The sequence below is a fragment of the Notothenia rossii genome (genome assembly GCF_949606895.1).
Source record: "Notothenia rossii genome assembly, chromosome: 6".
NCBI lineage: Eukaryota > Metazoa > Chordata > Actinopteri > Perciformes > Nototheniidae > Notothenia > Notothenia rossii.
The window spans coordinates 16,627,178-16,648,178 of NC_136909.1; the positions used below are offsets into that span (position 1 = coordinate 16,627,178).

Genomic DNA, 21,001 nt, shown 5'->3' on the forward strand with positions numbered 1-21,001 from the left:
TTGTTTTCCATCTAAGTTGTGTCTGTACCTGGGTCAATGGGGATGCCCCGGGGCAGCGATGTAGGGTCGAAGGCTATGGGGATTTGACGGTACACGTCTGCAGCCCCTAGACCCTGCAGCAGGCGCTCGTAGGTCTGCTGATCTGGAACACCTTGGAGCGGTGATTTGGTGGCATTCATCTCTCTGGGGGTCGGTGTGGATTTGCGCTCCTGAGTCGGATTCTTACTTGAACCTTAAAGAAAAACAAGGGAAAAAATGAAATGTACAGCTTTGGTGAGGTGAAGGGTGACCTATGTTATTCCAAAGACTTAGACCCACCATCGTGTTGCCTTTGGCTTGCCTCCCTGGACAGAGGGGAGCCACGGTGCGAAGGCCCGGGGTAAGGGGCCCTTAAGGCGGCTTTGTCCTCGTAGCCCCCTGGACTATGATGGGACTTGCCTCCCTGCTCTGACCCCAGGGTAAGGGGAGAAGAGCGAGCGATGCTGCTAGCTGTACTGACAACGGCGCTGGGCCGGCCTTTTGGCGCCTCTTCGTAGCGGCCCCTCTCAGCCCGCATCTCCAGGTGTGAGGCTGGGTTGTGGTAGGAACGTGGTGAACTGGCTATGATGGAGCGGACATCGTGACGCTTCCCTGAACCGGATGGCTCCTGCTTCATGGGTGTTCCCTGAACCCAACAGGAAATGATCAGTAAAGTATAGAGGATGCCAAACATTAAGGAAAGCCTCTGCATGAGTTATCATAGTGTGGGTACCTGTGCTATGATGCCCTCCTTGCCAGGCTCCCTGGGAATGAGGTGGATGGAGCGCCCTGCCTCCTTCACTGTCGGCACCATGGAGCCCTTCATTGGGTCCGAAAGAGACCCGGGCCCGCGGGGTGGGGAGTTCTCTCTCTTCATCTGCTTAGCTTCCCTCCTCAGGTAGCCATCCTGAGGGTCTAGATGACGAGGTATACCTGTAGTCAAAATAAATACAAATCATGTCAATATTTTTTTTTTTTCTTCAAGCAACAGTGGGCAGCATTTTCTTTTCTTTTTTGGAAGAGTGGAGTAGAGAAAGACATGAAAGGCACGAGAGAGATGAAAAAAGATTTTGATTGGGTTATATCAGCTCAGTTGAACCAGCAGGGGTCCTGAGAGCATCTACTTCTATCTCTTGGCAAGATGAGACAAGATGGTTATCCGACTTTACTGGTATCAGATAAACATGAATATCAACATGAAAGTACTCCTGCCAGCGGGTGAGATCTGGTAAGCTGGCACAATCTGCTTCTTGAAAGCAAACAAGAAAAAAGGCTATCTTTCATTGAAGCTCTGCTGACTCAGCACTGGGAGGACAGTCTGATGAAGTGGGAGCAGAATAAGCGAGTGTGTTCAGGGAAAACACAAATAATGCACACAAAGAAAACAATTCAATCTGCTTTAACATTTGGATAGACTTTTCTCAACCCTTTTGTGTTATTTTGAAAAACAATATTTAGTTGGCGATTACATTTAGACTGGATGATGTCAAGATTTCTAACAAAAACACGGAGGAATGAACTTGAAGAAAAAAGGTCTCCCATCATAAGAAAGAAAGAATATGGAGGGAGGCAATATGTTTAATATTGAGGAGTCTTCTTACCTTGTGAGATCGAGCCGCGGATGTGATGAGCGTCTTTGTAATGTTGGTGGTGTGGACTGTCCCTGTCATGAGGCATGGCTCGACCAATCAGACCTGAGCAGGATGAGGAGTAGTGAGATGTTAGACTAGGGTCAATGAATTCATCAATAATGAGAGTTGTCACGAAGGGTAGAACCATGGTTTTACTTTCTCCCTGTGGGAGTGACAGAGTGATAAGGTCGGTCTCTCACCTTCACAGTTGGCAGCAGACAGTGAATCCCTCATAGGCAGTCCTCTGGAGATGCCTCCATCCATAATGTCATAAGGACGCTTCAGACCCAGAAGTTCTGCAGATTGCCCGGGGCCTCTGCCTTCATCTTTAATGCTCTGAGAAGGTGGGCCTGCAAAAGACAGAGATGCAACTAGGATTTGTTTAATGATACCTCTTAGTAAAAGGGATAGTACTCACTCAATGACTCAAAGCAGGTTTCCTACACTTTAAAGAATGTTTAAGACTTTTTAAACCCACCCAGTATTGAACTTTAGTCTAACTTCACAATTATGAAAATCAATGATCTTATAGTTTAAAATCATGTACAAAATACACTATGACTGGTATGTATTGCCTGGAACCGGTTTCAGCAATGCAGAACAATATTGTTTGAATAGCCAATTATCATTGTATTTTCACTTCCTCATGTGGAGTGCTTGAAGCATTCTGTCTTCATGCATGCTGTAGAATGCAATTTATTTGAATGTTATTTCAAACATAGATGTTGAGATGTTAAATTAAAATGTAAGGAAAACACATTTTTTAAGACTTTTGAAAGATTGATTTAAGACATTTTGACACAAATTCAAGCTCTTTGATAAATAAATAACAGCTCCCCTTGATTGCTTGGCCATGGCATAAAACATACTGCAGCCAAGTTGATGTACTCACGGTCATATGTGAGAATGTGTCCACTGATGCCCTCGTAAACCACATGGCCTTTAGATATCGCCTCGTCCCGTTCCCTCTCAGCTCGGCAGGCGCTGTCCTCACTGATCAGACGGGTAATGGTTCCCTTATACAGCACATCAGCCGGTGTCCCCTGTTAACAAAAGAGGACAGCCCTTACAATTAGCCATTTACAGACCTATTTCTGTTGGAACCACCTTTAAAAAAGTCTCACACAATCAAGTCTTATTTTCTGCAAATGCACTTGAACTTGCCTCCTCTGGGAGCATCATGCATAGGCTGGCTGCTAGCAAAGCAAACCCCCAAAAATAAATGGTATGAGAAAAGTCACTTTTTTATAGCTATTTAATAAAATAAAGATGATCATATTTCTGTCATAAAGGCCCCTAATAAAATGAGTTATGAGAACAGCTGGAAATAGCTTTGAATAAGTCACTGTGCAGTTTAAATCAACAACGCTATTATGGTCTGGATGACCAATGTAGATGACTGGCAATTATATTTGTTTTCCTTCTTTCAGGAATGTAGACTTGGATGCAATTGGAGCCTGTAATGCATCCTGTGTTGCAAAACATGTATTCTGTTTCTTGAATTGTTTGTACCCCAGAGAGAGTGATGGTACAATGGTGAGAGATTACAGTGATCCAAATAAATAAATAAACAAAAACAAACAGCTGCGAAAGAAAAAAAAAAGTAGTACTCTATGAAGAAGCGGAGGTGTAACAATATACGACAGCAGGCTTTGTTAAAACCTTGAGTCACATCACTCGTACCCCGAGTATGAGTCACATGTCTAAACTGTTAGAGGGCGGTGGGCGGTGAGTGGGAGACACAGTGTGCCTGAGATCACATTTCTTGTCTTTTGGTTGCAGCTTTTCCAAGAAGACACAGCTGAAGGTTGAAGGCCAGGCCAGTAGGGTTAAGTTTACAGGATCAGGTAGCACTGACCAGAGCAGTCCTCATGTACTCCCAAAGAAAGTGCAACTTCTCTGAGTTATAATCGAGCTGTCCCTCGACAACGGTAACGATCATGCTTTATCGCTTTCACCTTCTCCATACTAATCCAGCATGGTGGATAACGGGCCCCTCAACACTTGTTTTCCCTTGTAGGCCAGTTGGATGTGATATTACAGTGACTTCAGACAAGAGTCTAGAGAAAATAGATATATTAAATAGGGAACAGACGCAGTACAGTGTGTACCAGATGCTAGGGTGTAGGGTTGCAACGGGTCAGAAAATGTTCGCTATATTTAAGAATGATTAAACATCTTATTTATTACGGGATTATATGCACTGCACTCAGCTCTCTCATCACATATAAAGATAATTTGCCGCCAGCATCCCATTTAATAGGAATTCAATCAATTACAACCCATTGCATTCACAGTTCATTCTCCCATGTGCAGCTCAAACTACTGCACAGTCTGACCATGCAAGTGTTGATTGGATTATTCAAGTGAATATATGGTAATATTTTCTATGATATGGCCCACAGTGTTTCATTTGGTAACATCTTCTGCTAGTTTTTTCTAGCTAGCTGTTACCATATATAACAGCTATACCATATCGTTTTAAAACGATAACCATTTATTCTTTGTTGAAAAACCTGATTGATAATGGGTTGTTATTTTAAATCTGTATTTGCAGATCACAACTTGCCAAACCACATTTTAAAATAACATTTTTAGTACCTTGGTTAAAACGCTAGCCAGCTAACTCACCACAGTTCACACTGTATTTATTTGAAAAAGGAATGGCTGGATTTGTCAAACACATGGATTATCTCTGCTAATGAAATGTTTAAGGATTAGTTTCTATCTGCATGTGACATGTTTACTACATCCTACCTCTAACGAATAACCCTGATATTCACTCCCTGTTAATTCTAATGGAACTTTTCTTCTTTGCATATTCCTGGAATTCTGCAACCTTGCCCGGGTCATTTTTGCACTGTGGTTATGACACGGCAGCAGCTGCTCTCTCTTTTATCCTAAGTACACAAATCAAAGGCCAGTAACACAAAGGTGATTGGTTAACAACCAAAGTTTTAAACTGTGTGGGCAGGGGTTAAGTGACAGAAGAGATTTGTTCATAACGAGTTTTAACTATCTGAAAAAGGTGTGGGAGTGAACAACTACGACTGTGGGTTGTCTATGTACCAGCCATTTAAGCTGCTACTACCATGAACCCTAACACAGTTTAATAGAGTCAGTTTCAGTTCACTATTTACAGCCATCAGCCTTCGGAGATAGACATACATTTGAACACAGAAGAAACACTTTGCAATATCATATAATTTGTAATATAACAAAAAGTATCTCCTAAACCTACATAATAGCTCATTTACAGCTGATCATTTAACAAAACTGACTTATTTCAATCAATTTCAGAGGTTATTTAGGGGTTATACAAACAAAAGGGGAAGAGAAACGTTTTCTGTCGTAATGCACTACTCAAATGTGAACACTGTCAGCAGAATAATCTTAACAAATGACGTTAAAGGATTGCCACACACAACAGAGACAAAGAACTTGACATTTGGGAGATTCTGTTACAGTGAGAATAAAAACCAAGTGTGAGGTATTATCTTTGGATCATGGTTCCCATCATCAAACTAGCAGCCGAGGAATATCTTGAAGGGAAATGCCAAGGACGCCCCAACCAAAAAGTACTTTTTTTTTTTTAACTCAATTTGTTACTTAGCTCTCAAACTAAAATTGAAGGAATTTAAAAAAGTGTACAATGTGAAGCATAGCAGAAATAGCAAACATATACAGATCTACTTAAATCTTTACTAGGATTTTCATAGAAAGAGAGAAAAAGCTAGACTGGCATATATCCTCACACCTGTTTTGCACTAGGGCTGTACCAACTTTCATTTTGTTCTACATACAAAGCCTTTATTGAGGTTTTTAGATAATGCTTTAACTGTCTGTTATCATGTTTTACACACCATTGCCCTAATGGTTTATCCCTTTCTTGTGCAGCAAGTTTGAGAGAAAACTGCTTTAACCCCACATTGAAAATATTGTTTTTGTAAGGCTGGAACAAAGATTAGATTAGATTGATGGTGACAACACAGCCCCTAGTTACACACACACACACACACACACACACACACACACACACACACACACACACACACACACACACACACACACACACACACACACACACACACACACACACACACACACACACACACACACACACACACACACACACACACACACACACACACACACACACACACACACACACACACACACACACACACACACACACACACACACACACACACACACACACACACACTAATAACTGTGTAATGCATGCCTAGTTGCTAAATCCTAAGAACTGTTACAGGATGTGTATTTTTTTTAATTACCGTAATTTTCGGACTATAAGCCGCGCCTTTTTTCCCATTTTTCGACGCTGCGGCTTATATAACGGTGCGGCTAATCTATGGATTTTTACAGCTAACGGCCACTAGGGGACCTCCTAAATCTATGGATTTTACAGGTTACAGTCCACCACCTTTAACTCTATGGGCTCTATGGACGGTCCACGCCCCCCACCTTTAAGTGGCGGGCTCCAGCAGGAAAAGCTGGAGGCCGGAAAAGAGTGAGACAGGTAGCGCGCAAAAGTAAAAGTGGAACCGAGAGTGGTACGAGAGACAGAACGAGAGCAAGACAGACAGACAGACATTACGAGAGCGAGACAGTTTGTCCCCGTACCACTGGTTGAAAACCACTGCTGTAGATCACTGCCGGTACGTGCGCTGGGAGCGCACCGTTTAAGTTTGAAAGTTGAAAAGTTTGTGTGTCTGAAACGCTATGTGATACAGTACAGTTTACACAGCACATGTTCTGTAGCTACTATTGCACTAAATGGTAACACTTGAATACGTTATGTAAATATGCAACTTGTTTGTTGAAATGTTAATAAATGGGAGCTTCCTCAAACAGCCATCTCTTTCCCGACAATCCCCTCTGTGCACGAACCCTTACATATGGTAATTAAACATTAAAACACCTGCGGCTTATAGTCCAGTGCGGCTTATATATGTACACATCATTCAATTTAGCTGCTGCGGCTTATATTCAGGTGCGCCTTATAGTCCGAAAATTACGGTATGTAACTTTTTATTTTTTATTATATCATAACTTAATACTTTTTTTTTTAATGCATGTCGCATATTTAACATTTGAACAATAAGCTGTCTGTGGCTCTTTTTCCTGCTGTAACTACGCAAATGTCCCTTCCGTGGAACTAATAAAGGTATTCTGATTCTGACAATGAGTACATCTTTTTTTCTTTCATCAAGCTCACCTGAGTAATGGATCCCCCTCGGTAGGAGATTGGGGAATCCTGATGCATTCTGGTCCCTGGGATGCCCTTAGTGATACTACCACCCTGAACTGCTGGAATAGAACCTGTGAAGAGAGCAAGTCAAAACAAATCATCCTTCAAATGAGTTAAAGTGGAGTACAATGTAAACAATTATTGGCAATAGAAGTTGCAAAGTGTTCTGCATGTTTGGCCAAAAGCATGCGAGCATAGCTGTAATCAAAGCAAATACAACAGCTTGTATCAATCACGTTGCGCAATCTTAAATGAATTTAGAGTATTATTAATGATTCAAATGTTTTGTCCAAACACTATCTATGTAAGTAAGAGTGAAAGCGTGGCTAAATTAACTTCTCCAAATGTATCTGGGAAAACTGTGTTGCAGCACCAGTGACAGGAATTAAAGCTTTGTATATTATTACTCTAGTTAGCATTTACTAGTTCTGAACACATGAATCTGGGCAGTTTCTCCCATTCTTCACATCCTCTCAAGCTCTTGCAGATTAGATGAGCTTCACTAAACTCAACTCCCGATATTCAAGTGAGATTTTTAACTTCAGGCTGGGCCAGTCAAGTACATTCAGGGACTCTCCCAAAGTCCCTCCCAGTGTGGTCCATGCTGTGTGTGCCTCAGGTCACTGTCATGCCGAGGAGGTTAATCTTTTCAGCATGACAGTGCTGAAGTAAACATGTGGGAAAACTCGTGATTTGACTTTGTTATTCCAGGGTGTATGGCATCTTCCTTGATAGCAAAAGTGGAATCAGTTTCAAATAAATCTTTCATGAAGTGATATTTTTCAAGATTCTTTGATCATCTTTACCCACTAAACAGGAAAAGGACAAATGCAGGAGCAACATCTCAATACCAGTTTACTGTATATAGAAATCAAATAGAACCAGATAAGACAAGGTGAGCCACCCACCACGTCCAGAGGCACCATCGTGAGGCGACCCCTGGGTTGGCATGTTGTCAGCTTGAGAGGAAGAGCTTCGAGGAGACAACTGTTCCTGCTTTATCACGGGGAAAGGACCGCCTGGAGAGAGCAAGAGTTGGAAACAAGGGACAGTAATGAGGAGACATGTCTATGCTGATCACAAAGTTGATGGCAACTTGCAGGAAATAAATATTAAAGTTAATTGTTCCCACTGCACAATTTTACTCACCCACTTTCCTCGGATCCATCCAAGACAACCCCATTTGTGTGGGGGTCATCTTCCCGTGGTCCAGCCCATGAGCAGGGCTGTGCAGCTGCACTGGGGTGCCCTGGAAGACAAGGGTTTGGTCATAATGGTGCTTTATTTGTATTTTCCATGCTGTATTTTCATATTGATTTAAGATTACATGTTTTTTAAGGTAATTGCTGTGGGCCAACTATGACTTGATTTGTGTTGGGCTATACCTGTGTGATGGAGCCTCCTGGCTTGGAGGAGGAAATAAGAGGAGGGGGATCAGGCATCGTGAGGGGTCTCACTGCTGCTAGCCTTCCACTGTCCTGTGGCAGATTAGGCAGTGAGGGGTGGCCTGTTTGCTGGAACGCTGGAGGACAGAAGTGATTATGAGATTTGATTTGAGTTTTGGCAGAGAGAAGTGGAGTAAAAAAGAATGCTTGTATCAAAGCTGAAGTCTTAATCAATCAACCCCTGTTTTTCACCTGATAATGGTTCAAGAAAATGTTAGACTAAAATGACATTTTCGCTCGACTAGATTGACTGAAAGTTCAATATAATCGGATAACTAAAATAGCATATCTTTCACAAGATCAAATATTAAACATTTTTGAATTAAAGTATTGACAAAAGGGACTTGTCCCTACTAAAAAATAAAAATAAACAAAAATGCACTTGTTGTAGAGTTAATAATAAAAGAGAAAGACGATCTTAAATCTTAAATAGCTGGAAAAACAAACTGGGGACAGATTAGAGGACTCACAGTTGAAGTGGAGCAGGTGCTGGTCGTGACTGATCTTGACCATGTCTCGTGGGGACATGGGATAGGGGGAGAGAACGGGACGACCCATGTTGGAGGTCCTCAGGTCGTCGGGGCCCATCGCCTGCTTCTTAGCTTCACCGTGCGGAGAGAAAGACCGGGATTTTTCTGAAGAAACAACAACACAGAAAGTCAGAACTAAAAGCAACAACGGTCAGATAGACCTCCCCTAATCTAACAAGCTGTCCTTCAGCCGCCACTCACTGATGTCAACAACAACAATTGTCATCAACACCAATGTCATTGTTGTCTGTGAGCACAGAAAACCCCTCAAGCCTAATCCCAGCCAGGGTGATATCAACACTGAATTAACACGCCAGCATACATAACAAGCTTCTGCTTAATGTATTGTACACACAGTAAATCTAACAGAGGAGGTGATCACCCTGCAGTGTGGTTAAGGTGTTATTAAATAAAAGGGAATGGTGTGGCAAGGGGTGAACCTACTTAATCCCTGCAGGAGGGTCAGTAACCACCTCTCGTTGCCTTCCAGCTCTGAAGGGACACAAACACACCACAGATCATCGCACCTCACAGATTGTTCTACCTCACACAGAAACATGTGCTAACTACATTTACACGTTACTGCTATTTCCATATGGTGACTTGAGTCTGAGCTATCAGCCAAATGAGACTTAATAGTAACTATAATGTAGTTTGTAAATATGTCTACACCTGCCTCTGTGTAAGGTACCCTACAAACAGCTTTTTGTGCCCGTTTCCTTTCCAAAATGCATGAGAAAATGGTTGCTGTAGTTCACAGCTGCTGTGCCAAGATGGTTATAAAAGACCTGTCTTTGCCGGGACTGTTGCTAAAAGTCTTACACTGTGCTCTCAGAGATTCACATTCCACACGCTCACAGTAAGTGCACTAAACTAGACTATATTCCCTTCTGGGTCAATAGCAATACCAGATCGTTTATCAGTTGCCTCTCCACGAGTGTCCCAGAAAAACTTGAATACCCTAAACACTAGAGACCACAGCCTTGAAGGTTATAACTTGTAGCAAGGACCAACTAAGTAAAACTAGATCAAATGCTCCTAAAACCGTATAATATGCAGCACATTCATTAACCTCCATTTTCTTTTGAACATTTCATGGGCCGCATTTACAGTGCTAATGTTGAATCCATGTATCCTTTGAGACAACTTTAGCAATGTATCATGTTATAAACACACATATATACAGCCTAAAAACAAGGGATCACAGATAATGAAATTATGGCTTGGGAAAAAGACAAATGCTGGAAAGTGTTTGAGGTGTTCCTACATTTGTAACTTAAGCAGCTTAGAAAGCAACATATATGAAAAACCATCTGACTGTGACTGGTATTTCTGTTATGCCGGAGGTGTGCGTACCATCCTTGTCGCTGGTGGAGGGGCTGCGGGGGCGCATGCGAGGACTGATGCTGTGAAGAGCCTCTCTGTCTCTCTCCGACTGCATGGTGTACGGCTGCTGTTTGCCGGGCTGGCCTGAGAGCAGCTGTTGCTGCTGCTGCATTTTGACCTCCTGAGAGGACTCCCCGTGAGCCATGGTGATCTGCTGCTGGTACAATGCCAGGGCGTGGGGGGGCAGCAGTGACTTGCCACCACTCCGCTGAACGGCCTGCAAGGCGGCTTCTGGCAACTACACACAGGATGAGAGGGAAAGAAAAAAGGTTAAAATCACACATAACAGAAGCCCACGCCTACCTGGCATTTGACATATGGTTAGCCACATACAGTATCTGATAAACATGATAGCTAATGAACATCTCTTGTTTCTTGGTAAGCTAAAGTTTCCCTAATGGGTGGGATCTCATTTCTTCCCCACAAAGCAATCTACCCATCAGCTTCCATCTGGCTGGCTTATTTCATACAAATATGACTAAACAATTCCACGTTGTACACCGTTATCTCTGAGACAGGGCTCAACGCTATCTTTTAAAAGTGGTTGCCAGGCTGGCAACCAGGCATCAGCTTTTGGTTGCCAGAACTGAAAATATGTTTGCCATTTTTAGTCAACTTATATTTTAAATAATTAAGACTACTATACAGTTATACATCACCGTAATAATGAAAATGTGACACAAAAGAATGTTCAAATGCTTTACAATAAGTAATTAACACAATTATTTGAAACTTAAGTGGTAGTAAAACTTGTCCACTCTCAATTGCTGGTATCCTAAACACCAGTAGTGCAGCTGTTGTCATGTTCTTCACAGATCCCTCAAAAATGAAAAAACATTTATCTATTTTGGGGTGCACATTTTGGTGTTTGCTGTCCTTATTTCTTTATATTAAAGACTGGTTTCCACGGAGGGCAACCAAAGGCCAAGAAGTGGTTGACATTTTTTTTGAATGGTTGCCAATGGCAACTGTCGAGCCCTGCTCTGAGAGCAGAGACACAGGGATAGCATCGATACTACTGCAGTCAAAAAAGTGGTTGTGTGTGTCGAATCAGACTTGTTACAAAACTCTACCTGTGTCAAAGAGACTTTCAAAGCCTTGAAAAACATCACGCACATTGCTATTGTGTTATGTATGAGGGGGAATATTTTAAATAAATACACAGTGAGACCCACAAAGTTTAACTAGTGACTCACAATGGGTGGTATAGCAGCAGCCCTCTGTTTGAGCTGTTTCAGGTCCAAGGGCTTCTGCAGTGGGGACGATATCACTCCATCATGAGAGTAGTTCAGTAAACTTGGCCGTGGAGAAGTGATTCTGCACAAAAAAAAACAGGAATAAGTCACTCTTATTGGCTGTGCCCACTTTAGCACAAATGTATCAACCGTCAATCTAGAAAAAATGTTACTCAAAACAAGGCAGAGGTTCTGATTGCATTCAAATCCATTCACAGGCACAAAAATAAGTGTCTAAAGAAGGTGTTTAAGTATTTCAATGATGGCAAAATAAAATAAAAGGAATACATGGGGGGTGTGTATGTGTTTGTGTTATATGTACTATGTGTGTTGCCAGAGAGGCTAGAACCGAATTGCAAGGAAAAATCCATATCCCTGTCTCGCACATCTGTTGAAAGCACACAGTATACTCTGAATCACAGACACACACTTTGTTGCACAACAACACAAAAGTGTACACACACACAAAACACACACACTCAGTCCCTTTGTTTGCTTTGGCAGAGAGGGCAGCTTTTCCCCCGGCTCTGCCAGTACATGCAGTCTGCTGTCATGGAAAAAATTGAACAAATACCGTGCAAACAAAACTAATCACTCCTCCCACGCACTTTGACACCCATTTCTTGTGGCCTCATTCACAGACACAATGATATATATATGCGGGTGTGCGGGTGTGTGTGTGTGTGTGTGTGTGTGTGTGTGTGTGTGTGTGTGTGTGTGTGTGTGTGTGTGTGTGTGTGTGTGTGTGTGTGTGTGTGTGTGTGTGTGTGTGTGTGTGTGTGTGTGTGTGTGTGTGTGTGTGTATATATTTATAGATAGTTAAACAAGGTAAATGTATATTCTCATTCAGACAAAGTACAAATAAAATCTCTGGTTGATAGAAAAGAGCAACCTGTGGTGTACACACAAGTGGCTTGCCAAATATGGCTTCCCTGCTGTACAGTGTAGCTAGGCAACTAATAACAGTTCAAAATCCTTGCTGCTTTTTTTTATGTCTGATGTGGTACAACAGAGAAATAGGACACCTAGTAAACCGCTGCTGAAAAACCAGAAGCCATTTGAAACCGCCAATCTTAAGCACGCCCAAAGATGTCATTGATAAAAAACAAAAACAGGAAGATTATTCCTTTTTTCTTTAAAACAATGAGCAATTCTTTGTAATTGGAAACAATCTATGTTCCACTTCATCTCTTGTTGCAAGCTCTTACCTATTCTTGTCTGGGTTGTCTGTCTCCTCCACTTCATCAGCGCTGCAAGTGGCACTAGAGTCACTGTCCCCATGGGAACCCGTTTTAGGCCCATGGTCCTTTTTGGAGCTCTTAGAGGAGCTCTTTCCCTCCTCTGTCTCTGCAGTAGGAGGTTTTTGATCTATGGCATCGCTGGGTGGCGTTGGCTCTTTGTTGGTCTCCCCTGTCTCAGTCTTTATCTCTTGCTTGATGGCTGATTCTGCATCTTCCTTGACCGGAGGTTTCTCATCCCCTGCCTGGCCCATGTCGGACCCGGACGCCTCCTTGTCCCCGGCGTTGGAGCTGGACTTCGACCTGCTCGAGCCTTCCTCTTTAGCCTTGCTGTCCTCTGATGAGTGTGGCGAGGGCAAGCTCTCTGTGTCAGAGCTGTTGTTAGCACCACCTGGCAGAGGACAAAAGGAAACACAGATTATAAGACAAGAACGGGCAAATCATGTTATATCCCCTTGTTCTTATTTCATGTATTTTTCCCCATCTCTTTGTGCTAAAACAGATTCTTCACTGTGCCAGTCTTCTACCTAATCGGGTTTCCCTGTACAATAAGGAGCAACACAAAACCAATTGGGATGATGGGTGAAATCCCCCGGGGCTTCAGTGCTCTATTGTGGAAGTGCAGTGTACACAGTCTTCCCTTATCAACAAACTACAGCAGATGCTTGTCATTGCAGAACGTAAATCTTTACTTTTTAACAGTATGCTTCTTACATTACTTACTCTGGCTGGCCATTATATTAAGTATACCTTTACGACTAAATGCAATCTGATACAACAGCTCAGCCAAAGATTCTGCCTTTACAAAGATAATAATGTTACGGTTTTTTATAGGATGATTTTTTTTCCGGCTGTTTGCAGTTGGGTTGAACTTGCGCCTTTCATATGTTGCCCATTCCATTTAAAAGTATGACAGCCTACCTCATGTAAAGCTAATATGTAGTAAGTAAAAAATCATGATGCACACAAATGATAAACCTTTCTTTTGGTAATTATCAAATCGATCTTTGGAGTGACGTACCTTCTCCATCTTCAGGGGCCTCCTCTTCATTGCCACTGGCACCTGAGCCCTCCATCTCCTCCTCCTCTGCTGTGTACGGGGCACTGGTCTCCTCATTCTGCAGGGCTTTGCCCCTACGGCGGGCCTTTCGCTCTTTCTCCTGGGTGAAAACAAACACACACTAAATACAAACAGCCGGGGGGGGATGTCAAAGGAAACCAGAAACCACCTTTACCGCTTTACCTTTGGTTGTGCACAAAAAAAAAGCATGAATGACGTACTTTGTCGGCATGATGTGAAGCAAACACGACTCACAAAAAGATGTCCGGGTACTCACCGATTTCATTTTATGCTGCTGCAGAATCTCATCCAGTTTCTGCCTCTTCTTGTAGTTAAAGTAGAAGTTCTTGCACTGTGACACGGTTTTTGACCCCACCATCTTGGCGATGGCGGACCAATTCCTACCATACTGGAGAAGGCCTGGAATCAACAGATGGACATGCAGAGGATTAGGATAGGACGGGAACAAAGACAGACAACATGGCTGACATGCAGCCTAGCACCACTCGGTCTCAACTCCATAATCTGAGCAAAGTACATTTGTTGTTAAGATTGTAAATGCAGCGGTTATTTGGTTGATACCATGATCTATATCTATCACCACAATCTCTATAACTGCAAAGTGTGGAAGTCTCTCGGTAAATCCAAAGCTAGAAACACCTGTCTCTATAAACAGGGTATATGCAGGAATCCTGAAGTCGAATGGAAGACATTTTAAGACCCTTCCCACACATCTTAAGACCTCATCGCTACTACGAGTTTTAACCGGTTACATTGGCGACACACTTTACCTCACATTTACTATATTCAGTATTGATTGTCCTTCCTCCTTATCTTCCAACCATTTGGACACAAACTTGCATTTCCCCATAACGATGTTGTTTAACAACCGGCGTAAACGGTCCTTCGCGGGCTATCAAGCAGTGAGCGTGTGATGTCCTGTTCAGATCACGTCAAATCCAACGGGATGCCATAAATAAACTACACACCTACGCAATGATTACATTCAGGCAGACTGTAGAATACAACCTCTTTGGACAATTTATATACTTATTGAAAACAAGCTACAAAATGTAATACCTTGGAAAATGCTGTTTAAAACTTTTTAATAGCCTGAATTTTCGCTAAATTGATTTATCAACTTTTAATACTTTTTAAGACCCCGCGGACCCCCTGATAAAGCTGTCAAAACTGAAGCACAGCCTGGGAGTTCAGTTCATAAACAGACACAGCAACAAATACACAGAACAATATTGGATTATTTCACGGATTTACGCTCAAATCTATGAAAATAGGTGAATGTTGGTAAACTTCTGTTATCAGGGATTAATTGTGAATATCCTCACACGAGCGACAAAGCTGAGAGAACTTGCCCAACATGGTCTTCAAGGGATCTTTCACATGTAAATGTCTGTCTGTACATAGGTCTGTTACCTGTCCGTTTTTACAAAATATGATTGCCTTTATGAAGTAATACAATTGTATTCAATTTAATTGAGTAGCTGGCTATTATGTGGAAAAGTTTAAAAAAAACTGTATTTAAAACATCCCTGAATTATCTTATTATCTTATAAGAAGGAACATAACCAGAAAATATTGCTTCTCAATTTTCTTTTACCCTTTATGCATGCAGGCTAATCTAATGATTTATGATTGCCTTATTAAATAATGTTACAAAAAAGATACCAGTGTATTACGGTAGTTCCATTTCAAACGTTTTAAGCATATTTTGATGATTATCAAGATAATATCGTGAATCAATTTTCCAGAGCTAATAGTGACATTACATTTTCATGTTGTCCCATGCACACACACAGTCCCTGCGGCAGCGTGGCCTGACGCCATCTGCCTCCTAAGTAGAGACAGAGTGGAGGAATATGAGAGGGAAGAGGTGGTGCGTTGGCTGAAACGTCAGTCATACCAATGACATCACCAACTCTCCCAACTGGGGTCACTCGGTGTCACATTCTGAGTGACTTTGATGCGACCCAGTTCCAAGAAACCCTGCTCCTTTACTCAGTCAACCACATGATTGTGCCTTACACAAGAGCCTACAGGCACCCGCTTGGCCACCGCGTTGATAGACCTGTCATGCAACACACACGTACACACAACTGTTCAGTGCATGTGTGCAAAAAGAAGAGATGCAGAGAGTGTGTAAACGAGAGTGAGTGAGAAAGACAGATTGTGTAGAATTTGCTCTGGTGTGTGTGTCGTCGTCCCCCCCCCCCACCACCAGATTCTGCTGTTAGCTAAAGGCAGCTCATTAACAGTGTGTGTTGTAAGAGGCTTAGCTTACACCACCCACTTGTTTCCTGTGCCAGCCTGACAGGTCCTGGCAACAGGACAGCCTCTCAAAAGGGTTGTGAGGAGGGGGGTGGGGGGGGTGTTATTAACAGGCAAAGAGCCAACACCTCCTGGGATAACCTTGGACGTGGGTTCAGAGGTCTCTGCATCTCATCGCTTAATGGAGGCAGTAGGACAACAAGCCATTCCCAGCCAAAGGAGAGGAAAGGACATCTGTTTACAGCCCTGTCATATCAGCTCTCAGATAAATCAGAAAAGACTTGATACCAACGCTCTGCTGAGTAATACCATAAATAAGTAATAGCTGCAATAAAAGCTACCACACGAGTTGTTTAAGGGTCTAACATCCCTGGTATTATTCACAATTATATGTATATATTCGTACCGGGATACTAAGATACCAATGTGCATATAAACAAATTGCCCTACATATGATACGTTTCCTCTGTCCCTTATCAACTAACGCAAACATGAAAACACTTTTGCTAAAAGGGCTTGCATCGTGCAGCAGACGTGAGAAGAAAAATAATATTCACAGTCATGCTGAGAATGTATTAGTATAAAAAGAACTACCATAACAAGTTAGGGTGATCTTCAAGTCTGAGCTGCTGGTATCTAAAAGCTGCTGCGCACCTACAACCTGTCAAGTGTTAAAGTGGAAGAGATTTTTCAGCTGAAATATTCATCGCTGCCACTAAAAGGCATCGCTAGGAAAGCTTCTCCAAGGAAGAAAAAGAAAGGCGACCGACCTGACTCGCTACAAGAGGACTGAGACACATGACCGACACTTATTAACCTTTTACAGCCGTCTCACGAGAGGGGAGACCGCCCTAACAGTCAGACACCCTCTGGAGTACTCACAAAACATACACAAGCACACGAACAGTAGCGTGATCTCACACACTCACACACACACATTAGGACAAGTAAGACAAACACTTTGCTGCACCCACTGAACATGAAGCAATTTCCTGAAAGCCAAAGGTCACTTTGTTACGACCTCTAGCTACATCCAGTTTGTTCCATCAGAGGCAAGCACCTAAAGCACAATCTTAAGCAGCTCTGGTTGACTCGGGCCTTAGTTGCTGGAGCAACACACACATGGAACAAACATCCAATCAGCAGCAGCGATACTAAAGCAAGTGGCATCCTCACAGCCAATCAGGATACTGTATTCCCATTAGCTCCTCCCACAGAAAGTCCAATCAACACCTGGTGCAGCCAGAAAGTGGTTGTTCCTGTCTGTCACCTGCCTGTCACTCCAGCCGTTGTCCCGCGGTCCTGCAGTGGATAACAGTATCAGACGGTCTGATCTCTGGAGGGCCCGTTGGGAAGCTCTTCGGGGCTGGGCCTTCCGATCCAGAGCAGAGGAGATGAAAACAGCTCAGACTCGGAGCTCTTCCTGCCAGCTGGCCTGATACTTTAGCCGGTGTAAGGTTGACATGCTCCTAAACAGCACGTGCTCCTGGCCTTTCCCCTTCTTTTCCTCTCACTCTTGCCTCCCTGAGCTTCGGTGAGTGCTGGTCTGTTCTTCTTCTCCGCCGTGTCTCTCCCCAATGGCGGTCGTCTGGGAAGACTTCCACAGGAAAGTGGGACTGTGGGGCGGTGCTATGTGCTCAGCCTCTCTCTCCCCTCATCTGATCTCTCCTCTATCTCTCTTTTTTTCTCTCCCTCCCTCTCCCGGTCGGTCCGTCCCTCCCCCTACCTCAGTCTGCCAGCAGGCACCGCCGCACGCACACTCACACACAAATGCATGAGTGAGTACACACACTCACTCGAACCCTTTCTCTCTCTCTCTCTCTCTCTCTCTCTCTCTCTCTCTCTCTCTCTCTCTTGTTAATACTCTCGCACACGGACGCAAACACACACTCAGGCAGTCCAAGAGTAAACAGAGAGCAGAGAGAGAGAGAGAGAGGGGAAATATATAGAGAGAGAGCTGAGCCAGAGAGACAATGGAGAAAAGGAAAGGACACAGAAGTGGAGAGTAAGCAAAGAGAGCAGAGGGGGGAGACAGGAGACAGGAGGGAGGGAGGGGGGGGTGATGTTGATACCAGGAGAAAGCATAAAGGCTTTCAAATGTTTCCTGACTGACCTGCTTTTCATCTTGAATGTGACCTCTCTCCAGTCTATAACAACACCGAGTGAGTTGAGAGACAAAGTGAGTGGGGGAAAGAGGCGCTTGCCAAATCTTCCACAGCTCTTGCCAATCTGGGCCGTTGCCATCTCCCATCCGAGAGAGACGGACAGAACGAGCGGCGGAGATAGAGCAACCGTGGAGGAGGAATACAGAAGAAAAGTAATATGCCATTCTCTACCTGCTGCTCCTTTAAATGGGTTCTTCCAGCAAAGCAGAGCAGGGGCCATTATCCAGCTGCCTGCACCCAAGCAAAGCCTGCCAGATTAGTGCACTTACATAAACGGCAGCCAAGGAGGGTGCACATGCAAACACACACACACACACAAGATGGACCAAGTGCACACAGACACAACCTTTTGCTGCAGGTCTTGCACACACACAGGCAGGAAGAAGTGCTGGGTCTGAGAGAGAGGCTTTACTAGGCTGAATTCTGGCAGACGCTTGTATGAGGTAGCAGTCTTTATGAGCATTGAAGACAAGAGTGATCTATCCATGAGTGTGGCCGTGCTATCCTCGAAGGCAGGGCTGGCTGGTGCTGCCATGCTGGAATGCCAACGTCCTGCCAGGCACTATAAATGCCATTATTCAGATCTGTTTAGCTCGAGGGGATGAACACATTAGCATCAAGACACCTAAGCCTCTTTAAAAACATATACATGTCAAGCACCTTGACAATCTTATTTAATACTATAAGGAAATGGGAGGGGTATGGTTGTGATCTTGGAAGGGGAATCCCTTTTGGCAGGTGTGGGGGTTGATGTTGGAACTGAGGAAAACGGCAAGAGCAGCTCCTCCTCTTGGGCCCTCAGGTCTGTAGCTGTGGCTCTGTGGTTGTGGTTACATAAGCCCTTCATAGAAGCCCAGCTACCACCAAGCTGCCAGGCTAATCCTCTGGGGTGGAGAGCCCCACTAATCCCACGGCAGGAGAATGGAACTGAAGACATTAACCAGGATTACTACACAGGACTGTGTTCAAGCCAGGCCAGCTATCACAAAATAACCCCTCAACACACAAACATGCACGCAAACCCTATATTGTAGCAGACACACACACAGCTTGAGACGGATGCGATAAATGATGACCAAATGTGGTTTCAATTTCACACTCAAGCTGCTGATCGCTCCTTGCAAGAGACACTTCATCTACTGTTGATTACAAGGGAGGACAGATTAAGTTAGCAAGAAGCAGAACTGACAGTCACACAAAGCAAGATGACATGTCATCTTCAAATGGCCACAAAGCAGCCGCCTTGGCATGAAATTGAGTTGAGTCAAGTACAGAAGGCAGGTCTGGTAAAAACAATGATGGTACAAAGCCACCTAAGATCAGACATTAAACAATCATCTAGGAAAATATGCATTTAAATACACAGCTGAGCGGACAACACCCCTTACATGTTCAGGTAAACTATTAAAATATCCACACAGAAGAAAACCAGATTGGACCATATCCAAAGAGTAATACACATTACAAACGACTGAAGGTAAGCAGATCAGTATATCAGTAACAGACTCCTGGAATGCCCGCACAAACAGTCAAACACACTCTCACAGAGCACCAGTGCTAGGAAAATGGGCAGAATGTCAGTGACCTCTGTGAATAAGCCACAGACCTCTTGGTAATCTTCAGTCAGAGACAATAAACAGGCTGAGTTAATGACTGCTGCATTTGCAGGGGCTAGCTGATAAGAGGCAGACTTTACAGCCTGCTTGATAAAAAGATACGTAGCACTGACCCAGAGAGAAGGGGAAGTGGCTCCAAAGAGCAAGAGGCTCAGAACAGGCACTCTGACATATACACGCCAAGACACAACCCAGCAGCACGTGGCAGCGGCAGCCTCACTAACAGGAAGTCACAGCCGCATCTCCTCTCCACACTTTCAAAAACATGAAACAGTACTTGAGCCGCTGCTAGTGTTTCTCTATAATACACATCAACTGGAATTAAGTTGTTCTTAACAGGGCTAAGAAAAGGTTTACTGTATTACCTTTTTTGGCGGTTTCCATTTCTTCTTCAGTCCAGCGAGAGCTCTCATTCATTTCCAAGTTGGCTGTTAAAAAAAATAGAGAACCACCGAGTTAGAGAAGGCGGGACAATGGTGGGGGGTGGGGGGGGGGGAGTGGGCAGTTGTCACAAAGTCAGTTAGGGAGTGACTGACAAGGGTAAAGGAAAGAGAAAGAAAAATTAGAGAAGACAGAATAAGAGGGTGGGGGGCAGGGTAGTTTGTACTGCCTGCCAGTGAAGCACTGCAGCGTGGGTCGCTAGGGAGTGTTTGTTTTAGATGGAGGAAGCAGGAAATCTAAGGAGAGCAGTCAGTTAATGATTAGAGACATAACAACTGGCTTCTTTCCCTGCACAGGCCGACCCTGGCCCTGCCCGGCAGAGAGCGGAGTGCGAGCCAGGGCTTCTGTGTCCTCTAGCTGGACCTGTAAAGGGCACAGGACGGCCAGCCCTGCTGCCAGCAAGGGAACAAACAGTGGCAGAGGTGGGGGGGTTGCTGATGAGAGCCCCTAGTGCCTGAATCACCTGGGGATTCCCCGTGACTAAGCCAGTGCTGCAGCATAGATACACAAACGCTGAAGAATCAAAAACCCCTGATTGCCTGCAGCAAGAGTGTTAGTGTGTGCACGGCTGACTTACCATCTGCGAGGTAACAAAGAGCTAAGCGGGGGGACACTGCTGACACACTGAATACTTTGTCTTTCCCAAACAGATGGGATTTCATCTCTTGTAGGCAC

The 21,001-nt window shown here is 43.8% G+C and overlaps 1 protein-coding gene across 9 annotated transcripts in view; it reads right to left on the reverse strand.

Moving 5' to 3' along the window:
* ncor2 (nuclear receptor corepressor 2) overlaps nucleotides 1-21,001 on the reverse strand; it is a 106,372-nt gene that overhangs the window by 12,764 nt on the left and 72,607 nt on the right. For 3 of the 9 annotated variants that reach the window (XM_079689425.1, XM_079689421.1, XM_079689427.1), the window contains 18 exons: nucleotides 20,251-20,313; nucleotides 14,096-14,238; nucleotides 13,780-13,918; nucleotides 12,729-13,149; nucleotides 11,482-11,602; nucleotides 10,256-10,523; nucleotides 9,344-9,391; nucleotides 8,840-9,004; nucleotides 8,310-8,446; nucleotides 8,074-8,173; nucleotides 7,833-7,943; nucleotides 6,892-6,995; nucleotides 2,542-2,692; nucleotides 1,850-2,020; nucleotides 1,620-1,712; nucleotides 752-951; nucleotides 319-664; nucleotides 29-232 (listed from right to left, as the gene is read on the reverse strand). In XM_079689425.1, the coding sequence (XP_079545551.1) occupies nucleotides 29-232; nucleotides 319-664; nucleotides 752-951; nucleotides 1,620-1,712; nucleotides 1,850-2,020; nucleotides 2,542-2,692; nucleotides 6,892-6,995; nucleotides 7,833-7,943; nucleotides 8,074-8,173; nucleotides 8,310-8,446; nucleotides 8,840-9,004; nucleotides 9,344-9,391; nucleotides 10,256-10,523; nucleotides 11,482-11,602; nucleotides 12,729-13,149; nucleotides 13,780-13,918; nucleotides 14,096-14,238; nucleotides 20,251-20,313 (2,985 nt within the window). The remainder of the gene's footprint in view (nucleotides 1-28; nucleotides 233-318; nucleotides 665-751; nucleotides 952-1,619; nucleotides 1,713-1,849; nucleotides 2,021-2,541; nucleotides 2,693-6,891; nucleotides 6,996-7,832; nucleotides 7,944-8,073; nucleotides 8,174-8,309; nucleotides 8,447-8,839; nucleotides 9,005-9,343; nucleotides 9,392-10,255; nucleotides 10,524-11,481; nucleotides 11,603-12,728; nucleotides 13,150-13,779; nucleotides 13,919-14,095; nucleotides 14,239-20,250; nucleotides 20,314-21,001) is intronic. The other 6 variants (XM_079689423.1, XM_079689428.1, XM_079689426.1 and 3 more) reach the window with 4 other exon arrangements.